The sequence below is a fragment of the Larus michahellis genome, chromosome 2 (assembly GCF_964199755.1).
Source record: "Larus michahellis chromosome 2, bLarMic1.1, whole genome shotgun sequence".
Taxonomy (NCBI): domain Eukaryota; kingdom Metazoa; phylum Chordata; class Aves; order Charadriiformes; family Laridae; genus Larus; species Larus michahellis.
Genome location: NC_133897.1, coordinates 41,039,249 through 41,056,249, shown reverse-complemented (window position 1 = coordinate 41,056,249; position 17,001 = coordinate 41,039,249). Strand labels below are relative to the sequence as shown.

Here is a 17,001-nt window from a genome sequence, read left to right as displayed (position 1 = left end):
CCCTCAGGGTCTTTGGACTATCACAAAAGTCTGCCAAACAGACCAGTAAGTTATATCTGTATACAAAATGCTTTTCAACATGCTTCTAGAATCTAGAAATTTTTTTCTTCCTATAGTATGAACCGACAATACCTTTTCTTACTTTCTATAAATCTGAATTTTCATGTCTGTAAGTCTCCATGATCGCCAGAGAAAAGGTCAAATAAAGCAGTCATGCAGCACTCTCTAAATTGAAAACTGGCAGCTGTGGAACATGCTTCGAGTACCACTTCACTGTGTCTCATTATACGTCTATGGCTTGGTAATCTTTATCTTTAACATCCCTTGTGCTTGTCACAATGTCTATCGGGAAATCCGGGGTCTGTGCAGAAACTACTCCGGCTGTTCCTTCCAGGTCCCACGATCCCGGCAGGTTCTCAAGGCTTAGAGAGCTGATTGCTCCTTGGCTAAAGCTACCTTCCTCAGATCTGCTGGGGAGCACGAGGTGTAACGATGTCTCTGATGAGGAGCATACTGAAGAAGAAAGAGTTGCTGAAATAGACTGAAGAGGAGTCAAGGTAGTGTCTGAACGGGGAGAAGTGCATCTCAAAAATTGCAAATTGTCTTTCTGAATTACCTGATACTGGGAGGGGGAATTATGAAGGCCCGGTGTATAATAAAATTCACTGTCCATAGAATTTTGAAGGTTGGGTTCAGTTCTTTGGGGGCTGCTGCCTACAGAGGACAGATCTGTATTCCAAATATCACATAACGTGTTGCCACGGCAAATTTGTGCTTTGGTACAAGTAAAGTTCCCAGCTTGCATGTGTGTACAAGGTTGATGCGTAGTCCAAGACTTTCGAGACTGCAGACTTTCCATGGTAGGACTTCGAGATATGCCGTGCACAGCACAGAGCCCTGGAGGCTTTTGGGATGTGAGCAGGTTCTCCAGAAGGCGCATCACATTCTTCATATCCTTAGTTAATTGTGAGACTTCTTGAGTTAAAGTTGTCACCTGTTACGGCAGGGCAAAATATTGCAGTATTTATTTATGCTGCTGTACCTGAAATGCGCACATACGTACCTTTTTTCCTCCTAACAATATCAGCTTCGGTCTCTGACACAGTGTCTTTACTTTAAAGAAATATACTCTACTAATATATGTGTGGGAAATAGTCCATCCATCTACCCTACCACAGTTACATGTTACACTTCTGGTGGCATATTGAAATAATTAAAACAACTCAATAAAAACGTATGATGGAAACACCGTGGGCATAATTCACCTGGTGTTAAATGATACTCTGTATATGAAGAATGGCCTTAGGGTCAGAACTGAGACGATTTCCAGTGGCAATATGACATCAATACCTTCTTGATCAATCATTAAATATTTTAATGCATAAACCTTTGTTATTAACCAATTTCATACTGATGAATGATATAAAAATGAGGTCTTGTGAAATCTTGTTCAGAAATACACGTGTGAAATATGCTGCCATCTTCATAGTAAAATAAAAGAAACCCATACCCGAAGGTGTCAAATGCCAAGTAGTAGTTAGATGAAAATCTGGCGGACTACTACTTAAAACAAAATGAACAAATAAAAGAAGAAAAGAAACTGGAAACTCTAAAAACTACTCACTACCTCTAAACATTTAAACAATATAAAAGCCTGTGAAACAGTTTTCTTCCATATAGTTATATGTGTGCTTGAAAGGTATTGCGTATAACACTGAAAGAGATAGTAATCCACAGCATAGGTCATTCTGGTGTGCGTGCAAAAGGAAGAATCATATTTTCTATTAGACTTTTTTTTTTCCCCCTAATGCCAAAACCACTGATAGCATCCAATGAATTACATGAACGCTTTAATCTCCCCAGATTTGCTGGTTTGGATGGGGATCAGATTCACCGGTTCTGAATATGTTTTAAAATAAATTGATATATGAATGTTGATGGGGACGTTCATGAGAACATGATAAGGCCATTTTGGGAAATGAAAAGCCTAACTCAAACATTTTTTTATGTGACCCACTCACCATTTAAATTGTGTTTGCCTTTTCTTTTTCCTTCTTAAGGAAAAGTTTGCAGGAAGTTAAAACCAGTCAATTATTTTTAATAAAGAGAAATTTAATATTTTAATTTAATTAATTTAATTTAATTAATAATTTAATAAAGAGAAATAAAGAGAAGAAAAGAGGTAGAAATCAACTTTGTCTCCATGGTAGCTAATCAATCTATTTTAGGTCAAGCCACTGTCATTACTGTTAAAATAGATTTTCTTATACTGATGTTAGGGAAAGTACACTGTTGAAAAAAAGACATGACTGTACATTTATCTTCAGAAGGCTAAACCACCTGTCAAAAAGAAAAAAGCCTAATTTAGGGGGCCTTTCTTTGCCCTGAAGTAAGGACCCCACCAATCGGGTGCCCAACACAAATTAACTTTCATGTATTCAGAAATACAATTTTCATTTTTCTGACAGGATAGTTCCAAAGAAATCTATTGAAAAGGTTGAAAAAGACATTTCAGGCTGAGTTTGGCTTTATTGTGATTTGCCCAGGGAAGTAGTTGAGTTGCCATCCCTGGAGGTATTTAAAAGACGTGTACGTGTGGTACTAAGGGACATGGTTTAGTCATAACTTGGCAATGCCAGGTTAATGGCTGGACTTGATGATCCTAAAGGTCTCTTCCAACCAAAACTATTCTATGATTCTGTGATCTTACACAGGACTTTACTACAGGCACAATAACTATAAAGAAGTTCCAAGTTAGAAGGAAAGTAGGAAGTTGCAATTACAGCTCCTATGTATCTATTCCTTTCTCTGAACTAAGACTTCAAATCCATGCTATTATTTAATAGTTTTGTAATAATCATACTACCCCTGGATGGAAAATGCTTAAAGGGAGGAAGCAGTTGAGTGGCACATTACAGGATCTCTCTCTGTCTCTCTTTCTACCTCTCTTTCTTTCTGCCTTGTTACTTAAATCATGATAGATAGAAAATGAGCATGACATCTCCTTCTGCCAGCTGAGATTAAGCTTTGAATGCCTGGTAGTTCATTTGAACTTCAGTTAACGTGAGGGATTAAAATATGTTAAGAAAGTGATTTGTGAACAGGCTTCCTGTGGGGTCAGAGCAGCCAGAGAAGGTTCTCGGTACCGTCAGACTGTAGGGAAACACACCATGAGATTTCAGAACAAATCAGCCATACAAGAACTTCTGTGCTCCATTGGGAACTGGGAGATGGCATTGCAAAACCTCCAAAAGCTTCTTTGGGAAGAAAGTGAGAAAGACAACGAAACCCGTGGCTACCTAGATTCAGTGATTATAAATTTTTTTAGGAGCATCACTGTCCCTTACTCCTAGTAGATAAAGCAACTTTGTTTTCTGTTCCTAATTTCCCAACTTACATCCATTTTACAGGGTTTTCTGCAGTTGTGCAGATAGGAAGATTGATGCTACCTTATGAGTACGCACCTCACCCAAACTTTGAATGCTGTGTGAAAATATCTGCAACTTTAAAATATCTTGTTTGGCTTGGTCCATGTTTTTCTCTTGTATTTCTGATTACTTAAAGACTTTTAAAAAGTTTAATTATTCTTTAACATGTTTCTTTTGCCAATTCTTTGAGATAATACGGCAAAAATCAATCCCAGCATCAGGACTTGTGGCAGTCCTGGATTTGTTAATTACAATTTACTCTAGCACCCAGACACTATTTTTGATATAGCAGCTAGCTCTTAGAGTGCTGTCTTCTCATAAGCTTGCTCTCGCACAGTCATAGGAACTGACCTGATAAACCAGCCTTTGCTGTATGCTTTAGTACTTTCCAGTAGTGTGATAGTTTAGGATCCAAAGTTTTTATGCCAAACTTCATTAGAAATTAGCCACCATTTAGTGAGTTCTATTTGGACCAATACTGCTTGACACATAGGCAAAGCTATTATGTAATTTTCTGGATCATTTAAAACCTTTTCTGTATTTTACAAACTCTTAATCTTACTGGATTAAACCTCTGATATCTGTACTACAATTAATTACCGCCTATATATTATTATACTTATATACTGACCTAGTATACTATTACTGTTACTATTAATGTTATACTGTTTATGCTATCCTTTTTAAACCCTGCTGAGATTCTTGAGAAGATGCAAGTAAGCAGGTGTAACAGGGAACAATTTTATCAATAGTGTTAATTTCACAGTGCTCCAGAAAGTGCAAAAGAACAGAGATTAAAAGTAAAAGAATTTTAAGCCTATGAAACAGAAATGGAAAGCAGTACAGTTTCCTTCTGAGCAAAAGGGCTAATTCCTTGCATGTTGGTAAGGCTGTTCTCTTTTCCGGAGTTCAGTGATTATTGCTAGGCAGTACAGCTAGTTGTACAAATGGTGCCTGCTGTGCTAGGCAGACAGCTTTAAAACAATCTATGAGATCCCAAATATATTTGAAATGCTGCCTTAACAGTTTCTAGGACTTGAAAAAGAGACTGCAATGTTTCCTGATATAGAAACTGGGATTTATACAGATTTAGCTTGAATTAGGAAGCAGTACTTCTCAGGCTGGTCAAAAGCAGTGGGCTGGTACTTTTTTAGCAGACTGTTCTAAAGAAAGAATAACTTTCAAAACCAAATCTTTTTTTTTTTTTTTTAAACATACAGACTTTAATAATAACAATTTCTGATTTAATAATAACACTTTCTGATGCTGTGACCAATATAAGTTTTAGTAGTTGTATTTTGCTTTTTCAAATTACTTCAACAGTTTCAGTAGAGAGTATTTTTCTTTACTACCAGTATTAAACTTATGCAGTTTGAATACTTTGTTCCATGTAGTTAAGTAGGAATGGAGATGATCATATTTAAACCTTGCCATAAAAGTGACGAAAAGCTTTATATGATGTAAGTTGATGATGGTGATTACTGCTAAATGGCAAATATTGTCTAAACAGGTTTCTTTGTTTTTCCATTATATTTTCCAGCATTTAAACTTTTTTTTAATGTTAAACTTCCTACTAGAATTCCTACCTCTCGCCACTGTTCCTGGATAAATCTGGAATAAGCCTTTTGATTTCTGATTAGAAGCTGGATACAATGCTATTTTTTCCAATCTGTGGTTTGCTCCCTTTTGCAATTCAAACTTCACCCAGACATCTTCCTCCCATCACTCCTTCTGAGCACCCAGAGAAGTGAAGAAGAAAATTGGGTGCTTCATAAAGTCAAGGAGACTTTCAGCCAGGACGAGTTGTCTTTTGAGGCTCAGATTACGTAGGTGCTGATACTGTTTCCCAGTAAGTGCATTGTTGAATGAACGAAATGAGAACTGAGCTGAGACAGACTTTTCACTGATGATCTGTCAGCATCTCTGTGGCCATTGGTATTATGGTGACAGACACTTCTGATTTAATGGCACTTTAGGAAAAAAGCTAGTTGCAGAAGAAAAAAAAAATCCAGTGCAGCTAATCTGAGTTCAGATTAAATATATAGGATCTGTGCAATGATACGACGGGTCAGTTTCAGTGAAATAAATCCAGAAATCTGGAAGGTTGTGCAATTGCCTTTATCGTGTATCAGAAAATTTGCTGATTTCTCTTCTGACTTGTTAGCCAGCTCTTGGGTAGTTCCAGGGCAACCAGTCTGTCTGGGCAAATTAGGACACTAAGGTTATTGCTATTGCTACCAAACAGGTAAGGGCAGAACAGAAAATTATGAAGGACTAGATAATTTAAGCGTATTCAAGTCAACAGGGCTCCCATGAGATTCAGTCTAGAAAAAGGGTTCCTAAACGGCAGTTGTAATAATAATTTGTGGCTCTTTGTTGCTGGATGTGGATGCTGCCTTCAGGTTGGCATAGAATCAGGGCAGTGTCAGCATGATGGTGGCAATAAGGAAACCAGGTCTGGAAATTACTGCAAGACTTCAGAAAGTATCAGGGACAAACTGACTGACCAGCTACTGACTGAAAGCAAATGGAGGATCATGGATATCCAAGGTGGCTGGCAGAGGAGAAGCTGTTGCTGTGTACTCTTGAAAGAAACCTTGAGGTTGTATATATGATATGGGGAAAAATATTAAGCAAAAAATTTCTATAAACATCTAAAGGAATAGTTATAAGAGAACAGGCAACATACGTTTCTCTAGAATAAACCATGGCAAAACAACGTAACTCTTCTTTAACTGAAAGGCTGGTTTAATAGATAAGAAGAAACTGTAGATATGACATATATCTTGTCAAAATATTTCTCAGATGTTACTGTCTGCATGACATTCTTCTAAACCAACTAAGAAAATCTGACTGAGATGTAACCACGGTGAGTTGGATTCATACATGACTGAAATGGTTTATGAGTAGTGGTTTGCTCTCACTCATGGAGATTTCAAGCCATTCTTTTTAGCAGCCTATCCTGATCTGTTTTTATTTAATTTTCATTTTTTAATGGCTAAATGGAATTCGCGTTCACTTTTAAATATCACTAATATGAAATTCAACAAAGATAAATGTTAAACATTACATCTGAAAAGAAAATGTCAGAGCCATGAATATAAGTATAATATTCTGCCTATGCAGAGTATGATAGAAAAATACCTGTGGAGTTTTGCTGAATCACAATTTGCAGGCATTAATCATGCTCTCAAGATATATCAAAAGTATTTTTTTTATTTGACACAGGAAGGGGATTCTCTTTACTAGGACTGGTGAAGCTTGATATCATGTACTTTGTCAGTGACTTAAAAAGATGTAACCAAAGACAATCCAGAAGAAAATGCTACTTATGAAGAGTTTTAGAAAATGTGACGGGCAAAGAAAGACGAATTTGGTTGTTGAGATCTGCTTGAACAGTATGTTTCCAGTGTAAATTGGTTTTAGAAGGAGAATGGCAATCAGCTTTTTGTTATATCTCCTAGGCATAAGAGAAAAAACAGTGAATTTGCGTACCAACAAAAATAGATCTTTTCAGTACAGGAAGGTTTTGAAATGACTGTCAGGGAGTTAACTGGATAATTGTCATCATCTCTCACGGTAGTAATATTTTTTATTCAAATCTGAAATCAGCTTTTGGTACCCAGTTGATTTTTACACTGCATGGCTTCCTCTTTTGATTCATTTATTTGTCTCAGGTGCCTGTCCACCAAGGAAAAGTGCAAGAGAGACGCCACAGCGTATAGGACCTATGCCACGTATGTGCCGTATGTCCTGCTTAAAAAAGAAATTAACCTAAGCTTTAGAGCATCAGGCATTTTTGTTACCTTCATCTGCCAACAGCTATTAAGCTAACACTAAAAGGAAGAAAAAAATATCTGGAAAGGCTAGTCTATAATCATCAAAGTACAGGAGCAGAGAGAGGGAAAACAACAAGAATGCAAGAGTTCTTTGGAAATATGAATGTTAATGCTAAAAGGAAAAACATACTTTTACAAATCTCAGTAGACAAAAAATGTGCTTACTTGGTGTTTATGGTTTAGAAAGCTTTTATTTCTTAACACAAATAATACTAGGTTTTATATCTTGACTTTTATGCTAAATTTACATAGCTAAAATCCAGAATGGATAATTGGTTGTAATTAGTGTTTGTCACCAATAAAAGTCATTAGTTCACTTTTTGACACGTTTTTTCTTGATTGAAGGATGTTTTTCAAAGTGAATTATTGGGATAGCCTTGCTGAAAAATAATTTTCTCATGTGATAATGTAGTTACGAACTTTTCATAAAGAACATGTTTTTAATTACTATAAGTCAGAGAAGTTCTTAAGCTGCAAATTGAACTTCAACAGTACATCCCCTATGTAAAACTGAAGGCCTGATTAACTTTACCAAATTTTCTTCGTTGGTGCTGATTATAAAATGACTGTTTCCATTGTGTGTATGCATTTTTAGTATTAAGGAATATGTTTTGCTTAAAAAAAAGAATGCTTTTTTTCCTGTCCTGAGAGGAGAATGAGACTGATTTTTGGCAGCTGGATGTAAAATATGTTTTTAAATAATCTATTTATAAAATTTCTTTAGGTGATTTGGAAAATACACATATTTATTTAGGATTGTTCCTTTTGTTAGATGAAAGCAAAATATCTCTGTGAACTCATTCTTTCTGTTCTAAGTAAGTGCCAAATGCTTAGAGTATTTTAAGCACTTGCATCTAAAAAACCTAAAATTAAAAATAGCTGAATTTCCACTAAGTGCTCCAACATGCAGCTAAATAGAAGGCATTTTTCTAGTACAAAACCTGACCCTATTCATGTTTCCTCATGTTTGTTTGTTTTTCAGTTGAATGGGAGAAATATCAGTACTCTGTTCATGATACTGTTCTAGTACTGTAATTGCGGGATCTACTGATGTGGTAAAGCCAGGAAATCAGCCCCCAGATTCTGAAGCTGAAGGAGGCTGCGCTGCAGCTGGGTTGCACATGGGAAGAACAGGGGACATGACAAAGAAATCTGAGTTTGTCTGCGTGCACCACGCAAGATGTCCTGGATATCTGAGCGTGAAATCGTGTACCCGTGTATCTGAATGGAGAACGCGTACATGTGCACTCTGCAAATTACAGGACAAAAATTATGACTAAAATGTGGGTATTTTCTTATTTTTAAGTGCTCTGGGTTTTAAATAATTCAGATTTAGGTTTTGCACGTTGGATCAAAGTAGAAGTATTTCCATGCTTTTTTTCATACAGTTGCATTCAAAGGATAGAGAGCTAAAAGCCCATCAGGATACAGAGAATGGGACAGTGATAGGCAGGTGCTTTAATCTAGACTTATGGCCATCTGTATATCTTGGAAAATATGATTAGTGGTTTCTTATTTTTACTTCTGGGCTCCTTAGTCGTTATGTATGATTGCACCAGGTAAATGGTGCCTCTGAAAAATTGTGGAACGTTTAGATACACTCATCCAATCAGCCTTTGCAGACAAATGCATTGGAAAGACCAGGTTGGGTATACAGATCTCTGCAAAGGAAGATACATACTTATAAGGCAGAAAATCTATTCCTAAATTCTTGCTCTGCCTAATTTGGAGGAGGTACTTGAATTAAGCTTTCCCCAGCTCAGAAAATGTGCCACGCTGTTGGGTATTCAGTCACTTAATCTTGAAAATATTGCTTAAATAATTGCATTTTTACTGGAGTAAGAATGTGAACCTTAACTTTCTTGCCTTCCACGTACCGAACATACTGAACTATAATGAAAGTCATACCATTTTTATTCCATGCTTATGTAGAATAAGTGGAACAGGCAAGTAGGGTAGGAGATTAAGTACTCCTATTCCACTCCACCTTGCAATACCGAACCTGATGGAAATTCCCTTTTATCAGCTTGGATCTCATTCAGGCTCAAAATGAGAAGCGAGGTTGGGTGAGGTAATGACGAAGCTCGGTAACCAGCTGAGCAGCCAAACCATGAAGCTATGCAATAGGAATCTGGGGTGTGTTCAAGTTTCTCTCACGTCACATAGTAAAGCGGCAGTGCTGACTTTGGAGCTTACGCTCCTTAGAGGAAATCTGTGCATCCGTTAGTCCTAAAGTTAATACGTATCAAACTCTGAGAAATGAAATCAAGGCTCTGTCTTCTTAGTGCAATTCTTAGGTAAATGAACTTTCCTTTGGATTACGTAGTGAATGTCACATGCCTAAAATTCTGCCAAGAGCTACACTGGATATCTAAGCTGGGTATAGCTTGTTTTGTAGATTTATCTCTGGGGTAACTCCTTTTTGCTTTGCTAACAACAGACTGTATTGAACGTATGAATGGGAAGATGCATGTCTTTGTTCCCCCAATGAACAGCTGAAGAGTTTTTAAGCTAACCAGTGAACTGATGTAATACAATTGCCTTTCATGAAAGCAGTTATTTTTGCATTTGTTGATTGACTTCTGATCTCCACTGGAAAATGTATTAATGATAGTGCTTGCTGCTGTTGGCTACTTGTGACCTGTTTTCTTGTATTTTCTTTTTCAGGAGGAGGCCGCATATCTTAATAGAGAAGTTAGTTTATAAATGCTGGTATTTTAACTACTGATAGCAGCATCAGTCATAATCTTCCATTAACGGTCATCATCAAGTGATGGAATGTAACACGTAAGAACAAAAAACCCAAGAAACAGCTAGTGTATTCCAGCAAGGCTACTCAAAGGCTCATTTGGGTAAGTACCAAGTCAGTACTGTCAGTTCAGAAATTCCAGATGGGGCATGTTTGAATACATATAGAATATGCAATCAAGCAGCCTTACAGTCATGCAGTTTTTTTCTGTGTAAATTTTAATCCATGGGAGGACTTGGAGAATACTCATCTGTCTCTGGGATGTGAACCCAGAATGTTACCTATGAAATCAAAATCTAAACCAGTTTGGAATTGCTCCTCATACTTTTTTTTTTAATGTCTCAGTCCAACATTTGTCCATATTGTATGCCCATGCATTGTCACATTGAATTGAGAATTCTCATGCATATAAATGTTTCTATGTTTAAGACTCTTGCCTGGTCAGAATGCAGAGCACTGTTTTCTTTGCTAGGGGACTTAGAAAACAAAATATGAGCTTGGAAAGTAGAGAGTACTCCTTCCAAGTACTGCAAGGCACCAACAGTCTTTATCTTAAACATGTCTACACTAGTGTAGATGTACTCAATGTAATGTACTTTATACAGCATGGAGTAAATTAATCTTGGAGATACTGAAAAGTTGAATATAAATGTTCCCTGAGGTTCCTAGACTACGTCTGGTGTGTTTTCCAGAGTGTAGAGTTTTGTAATCATTCATGTAGCCTCACGTAGCTCTATAACCTTCTATAAGTTCTATGAGGTTCTGTAATCAGAGAAAGGTATCTTTCTCTGCTGTGACTAAACAGTAAGTACAACTATTTTGAGACTTTTTTCAACATTATTGTGTTATTTGTATCTTCTGGTAGCATTATGATTAATGCCGTTTTATCACTAACCAGGCTAGATGTAAATCAATTCAAGTGTTGCCAAAAGATGTTTTAATCTACCAAAACCTTGTTTGGCTTCCAGTTTTAGTTCTTAGTACTCTGTGTTGATGCAGGCCTCAGTCAGTTACTCTTTTTAAATCTCCAGAGATTCTCTTCCTCTTACTTACAGGACTCCTAATACCTGTTCAAGAGACAGAGACTATAGATGAACCACCTTCTGTCACACTTCCGTGGAAAGTAGAGGAGGACCTGCTGGTGATGACTTCTTTTTGTCTGACAACCTAGTGGTTGACTTGTTTAATCAAGAATTAGTGGTTCAAATCCATCTCTATTCCAGGAGAGACTGCAGAAGTCTTGGGAGGTTAGCACCTCTTATTTCAAGTGAAGTCTCACAGGTAGCATGCTATGAGAAAAAATGGACTGATCCCCCCTTCTCAGTTTTAAAATAAAAGAGTGAACCATATTCAGAACAGTGAAATGTTTGTCTCTGGATTTTGGATTCTGTTTCCCCATGTGGAGACTTCAATGTTTTACTGCATGTGGTCATACTTCCTTTTTTATGTTAGTGTGAGCAAGCAAGTTGTGTAACATTTTGTTCAGAGCGTGTTAGCGAGGAAAAATGAAGATTGTGCATGGAGAGAAATGACCTTCATCATGTCTTTTCTCTTTCTGGTTTAACATACTGCCCTGCTCCAGGATTTATTTATTGCTTTTTACTAGAAAAGCAATGACAACCGCAGAACTATTGCAGTTGAAATGTTTGGTTAATCCACAAGGTGCCTGCCTTAGCACATCTGCCACCTTGATGTATTTTCCAGTTGCCTCTCGCGGATAACCGTGTAATACATCTTCAAATTTTAAAAATACCTGTCTTCTTCAAAGTCAAAAGGGATGAATCAACATGACTTGTCTGTTTCAAATGTATCACAAAGAAATACAATTTTTTGTCATAATAGTGTTGTCAACGAATATCTTGTAGATGTCTTTGAGTTCTTTGAACAAGCCTTATAAAAAACTAGTCAATGAGGCATGAGACTTTTGTCTGAACTCTACAGTTTGCCATACAAATGAGGTGATGCATTCATAGTGACTAACTAACCATGCATGAACTCTTAGCTTAGGACATTTAAGTTATCTGACCAAGTTAACCTGACGCAGAATGAAAAATATTTACAAGCCCAGTATTTCACATATGGAAATAAAGAATAACTAGGTTAAGTGTACACAATATAAAAGGAAAAAATAAAATAAAACTTGACATTTCTGGTAACCAAAGAGATCAGGAAAAAAGAAGTGAAACTCTGTGGTTGGACTTATTTAAATGTTTCCTCATGTGGAATCATAAGAAATTGTCTCTAATAATGAAAGACAGAGTATGCTGGGAACAGATTTCAGTCTTGCAGTATAACTGTGAATTTAAAGTACGATGCTTTCATCTCGTTAGCCAAAGTACTGCAGTGGCTGGCTGGATGAAACAGTTTAGCCAGAGAACATCTCCTCTTGTGTCAGATTGATAGTTGATTACAGGTTTGAAGTTATTAGAAGGGAAGAATAGAAAACACCACTGAACAATATTGACCCTGCATTCCTCAGGTCATATTGCCTGAGCAGGAATGGATGAACTTCTGTTTCATTCTAAATAGGCACAGGTAAAGTGATTTGAAACATTTGATGTGAATTTGAACATGACTGGATTTGCATTTCTTTCAAGGAAATTCTCCAAAAGCATAGCATTCACCAAAACAAGAAAAGTTGGAAGGAAGGGGCTTGGGAAAAGGATGAGAGGAAAGAGAGAAACAGAAGCACGTACAGAAAAAATCCTAAGAAAATTAGATATACTAACTATGCTAACCTCACTTTGTTTTTAGCTCTAGCACGTGACACAAACTTTTATATAGCTTATGTGTAGAAAATCAGTCTGGGAAAGAGTTAAAAGCCCGACACATCTCTAAATTTAGGAATGCCATCCAGTTTTGCAAACACATTTATCATTTATCACACTTTTATCATTTTCCCAAGTTTTCTGAGTTTTCCTCCCACATTCTTTGAGTCATTGTTAATATCCTTCAACTCCCGCAAAAGCTCGTTACCTCGTTATTAAGCCTGCTGATCTGCTGTTTGGTCTCTTCTGCTTTGATAACAAGCACAGCAGCACCAATTTCGGCCTCTGAAAATAGTTCAAATGCATGTAAATGAGAGAAGTATAATAACTTGGAAACAGCAACGCTCTTCTTGCATGTATCAAATGATTTAAATTTAAACCTAGTTTGCACTTGGATTGAATGAAAATAAAATCTTTTGTTTAATGTTCAGTGTATAACATGTAAGAAAAATGTGATGAATGAAGTACATACTACTCTCTTCAGTCTCACCCTGAAAATTACAACCCTGGTGCCAACCATGTGACATGTCAACTGTTTTTAAAAATCATAGACACAAGTAAGCTTCTGTAATTATTTTTCTGTTTGGCTTTAAAAGGAAAAAAATCTGTGCTAATAGCCTCCATGCAAATGGTACATGACTGTGTGAGGAGTGTTTACACATAAAAGAAGGGATGTTGGAGACAGTCTGAGCTGCACTAGTTGTGTCACTTCAGCATTAGTCCACTGGTTTCCCCCTCTGTCTCTTTCTTTTGTCTTTTTTCACCCATGTTTCTCTGTGGTGCTGCGTTACCAACCTTTTCAGAGTGTAGGTCATTCAAGGCTTCCTAAAACCTCTTGTTATTCAAGGTTTTCACTCTTTACTTCTAAAAATCTAAGTACTTCCATACTCCTCCACTTCCGTAAATATCTTTAACGAGGATTGAGAGCCAAGTTTGCATATGGCTTTTTATGAATTGTGTTTTTTAAATTTGCTATTAGAATTTTTTATGTTGAATTTTGTCCTTGTGTTTAGTACCTTCCATGCCCAAGGGTCTGGGAGCATGCGGTTCCTGGCTGATCTGATAGTGCGGCTGGTAAAATATAACACAGTACTCTGCAAGCTGTTTTATCATGACTGTCTGTTAGAAGGAAAACAACAAATGGGCTTCAGGACCCTGTTGTATTTTTCTACAGTACCAATTGTGGTACTGAAATGGTACTGAAAGTACGGATATACGTTAAATCCATTTATGCCACTTCTGAGACTTGAAGAAACAAAGGGGAACAAAAAGCAGTTATGAAACGTGTTTTCTCTAAAGAGGGATTTTCCCAGGCAAAACTCACCTCCAATTGTAGGAGATAACCGGGATTCCTGCCTGAGCTGATCAGAGCTGAAGTCAAAGGTTTGGCTTTCCTCATTATGGTTTCCATCTTCAATCCCATCAACAATTCTATTGAGAAAAATCAGAGTGACGGAGCAGTTTCATAAACAGTTTCATAAACATCACATTCATAATTATGTTGTCAAAATTACTCCTAAAGGGCACATTTTTAAGCAATGTTAAATTTTGCACAACATTAAGTTTAGAGAAAAGTAAAAACTATTATATTGGTCTAACTTGTTGTGAGTCACTAAAGATTAAACTTACTGTTAGAGGAAGGAACGTGAGGCCAAACATAATTAACTGAAGTTTCAAAATTTTCATGACGTCTGCAGTATATTCTGGGTCCTAACAAAACCTGTATTGAATGTAGTTTGCTTTTCATATCTAAAGTAATCTGTTGCCATCCTTTCTTCTACACAAACTAAAGATGCTTCGCTATGCTCTTGAGAAGTTTAAATCTCCCTGCATATAAGAGTCAGGCTCTTATATATTAGGCTTACTTAGGCAGAGCCTAAGCCTGAACATAATATATTTATGAAAGCATCTCTGTAAACCACAGTCAAAAGTGTTGTTGCCATGCAAATAGCTATTCTCAAATTCGATTAAAAATAACTAGCACAGGCAGACCAATCTAGTTTGCAGTTGGGTATAGGGAGATGTGTAGACCATCCTGCAATGTCCCAGTTACGTTAGTATTGGTATTGGATCTAACTACTAGAAAAGGCATTTTTGTCAGTTATTTCTGCTCATGCATTGCAGTTAACCTCCAATTTGCAGTGTCAAGAAATCCAAAGAAAACAAAAGAAGTATTTTATACAATAACCAAGTGCTGCATACAAAGAATAGACAGCTGGTATCAGATGGAGGAATCAATACACATTATTAAAAATATATAGTTATGAATATTTTTTGTTCTCATTTGTAATAAATTGTGTTATAAAAAGAACTGTTTTAAAGTCAATGAAAGTGACCCAGCAAACTGCCAATTGACAGATGTGGAGCATCAGTTTCTCGTTTTGCCCAGACTCGAGATTCAGAATTTGTCTTATATTAGGCAGATGAGTTAAATACTAATCTGGAAGGGCTAAAGCAGACAGTTCTTGGCCTCTTAGTCAATGCTGATAACATTGCAATGATGGAAATTAGACTTTTCATCAAATAAAGATATTCTCAAGCAAACCTCTTGACTGGAAATGTTGGAGAAAGGAAGGACAGAGAACACATATCTGTGAATTATTTGACTTGAAAGACCCACGTAACTTCGAGCTCTGTGCGCATATCACATATTCTTGTCTTTCTTAGCTCTTCATGTGGGTTTAGGGCTCTGTGTCATGTCTTGAGAGTTCATGATGCCAGTTGGATGTTACTAAACTTCAGTCTAATCTTAACAAGCTTGAGCTTCTCTGGCCTATACTGTTATCTGCAGCTGAAAACCTGCATGATTACTTTCTTTGAAATTTGTTATAAAACCCATTTAATGTCATCTAGCCTCACTGCTTCAAAAAGCAAATTTTAAACACCAATATCCGTTTTGTAGAGATTTCTAATTATACACAATGTTAACATTTTAACTGCCTTTAAAGTACACAGGGGAACACCTACTCAGACGTGACTTGGAATTTATAGACGCTATATTCTTTAAAGTGTTTAAAGAGTGAGACTAAAGAGAAATCATATTAACGAAAATAGCTAGTTATGGAGAGCCAAAAGACAGGCTTCTATGTGGGAAATATGTAATGGGCAAGATGCTTATTCATAGACAAGGAACTGGTGGTGGAGTGACATAATCTAGTGAGTTGAAAACGTGAGGGGACAAAACTGGTAAATCTCACCCCTTTCTGAATTAGCTATTGTACAGCCCTGAAATTTCTCCTGAATGCAGACGCCTCCATTCCTAGAAGGCAAAAAGTCAGAAGAGCTTAACATGTGACCTCTTCTATCCAGTTGATCAGTGCTAGAGTGCACTCGCCCATGTGGGTCTGAAGAAATTGAAATGCATAAATGCCTCCTCCCAGGATTGCCTGTATTATCACTTACACTTTCTTCCTTTTGATGCTCTTCTACTTCATAGGCAGTACCCAAAAAGTGATTGGGAAAACTGTGACTGTATCCTAGAAGTTAGGATGCTGTCTTCTATTCCTTTCGCCAAGAACTATTTAAATATTTCACCCAGTCTCTGTGCTTTATTGCTTTCACTGTGGTGTGCAAGGAAAGAACCTGGAGCACCAGCGAAGAGTTCTGGTTGGGTTACTCTAGGGAACGTCCACAGTAGAACAAGTTTCTTAAGGAGACAAAGCATATTCTCTCGACAAAGTGTGGTTATACACCTCACAACTGCACTGACTGGACATTCAACCAGAGTCTTGCTTTCCCCTTACTCTGCTGTCCAACACCAAACAAAAGTAAGGACCTCAATGAAGGTCTTATTTTCTCTTTTATACTTACTAGGAAACATTTCAGGATCTTTTTAAAGTGGTTTTAACTTGTCAGTTTAAATGTTCTGATAATATAAATGCATTTGGGGAAATAATATGAAAGCGTTTTAGCTGGAAAACAAAGTCTGAAAATCACATACATCTTTGGTCATTTTCCCAGCCTATTAACAGGATTATTCTGCAGTTATAAAATTATGAATGGAAATAGGAAATAACAGTATATGTAGCAATACTTGTTTCACATCTTCTCTTGCAGTCTTGGGTGCCAATGTCTTGCCGCATATGTTCAGAACAATAATAAGCAAGATTACATTTCAGCAGAAAATATGAAAGGTAGCTTTTCCTTGAATTACCACTTGTTATGCAAATGATAATGACCTTTACTCATAGCTGACCTGAACGAAATTCATATACGAT

The 17,001-nt window shown here is 36.9% G+C and overlaps 1 protein-coding gene and 1 long non-coding RNA gene across 2 annotated transcripts in view; one reads left to right on the top strand and one right to left on the bottom strand.

Moving 5' to 3' along the window:
* Positions 1-283: 283 nt before the first annotated feature.
* Positions 284-17,001, bottom strand: part of KCNH8 (potassium voltage-gated channel subfamily H member 8) — a 190,226-nt gene continuing 173,508 nt past the window's right edge. Inside the window, exons 14-16 of the mRNA XM_074575000.1 lie at positions 14,109-14,215; positions 12,993-13,069; positions 284-994 (exon numbers count right to left, since the gene is read on the bottom strand). Of these exons, the coding sequence (XP_074431101.1) occupies positions 284-994; positions 12,993-13,069; positions 14,109-14,215 (895 nt within the window). The remainder of the gene's footprint in view (positions 995-12,992; positions 13,070-14,108; positions 14,216-17,001) is intronic.
* LOC141738895 (uncharacterized) lies at positions 8,259-11,871 on the top strand. Its single transcript, XR_012585519.1, has 3 exons — positions 8,259-8,550; positions 9,935-10,119; positions 11,072-11,871. It is a non-coding gene; the product is annotated as an uncharacterized LOC141738895 (long non-coding RNA).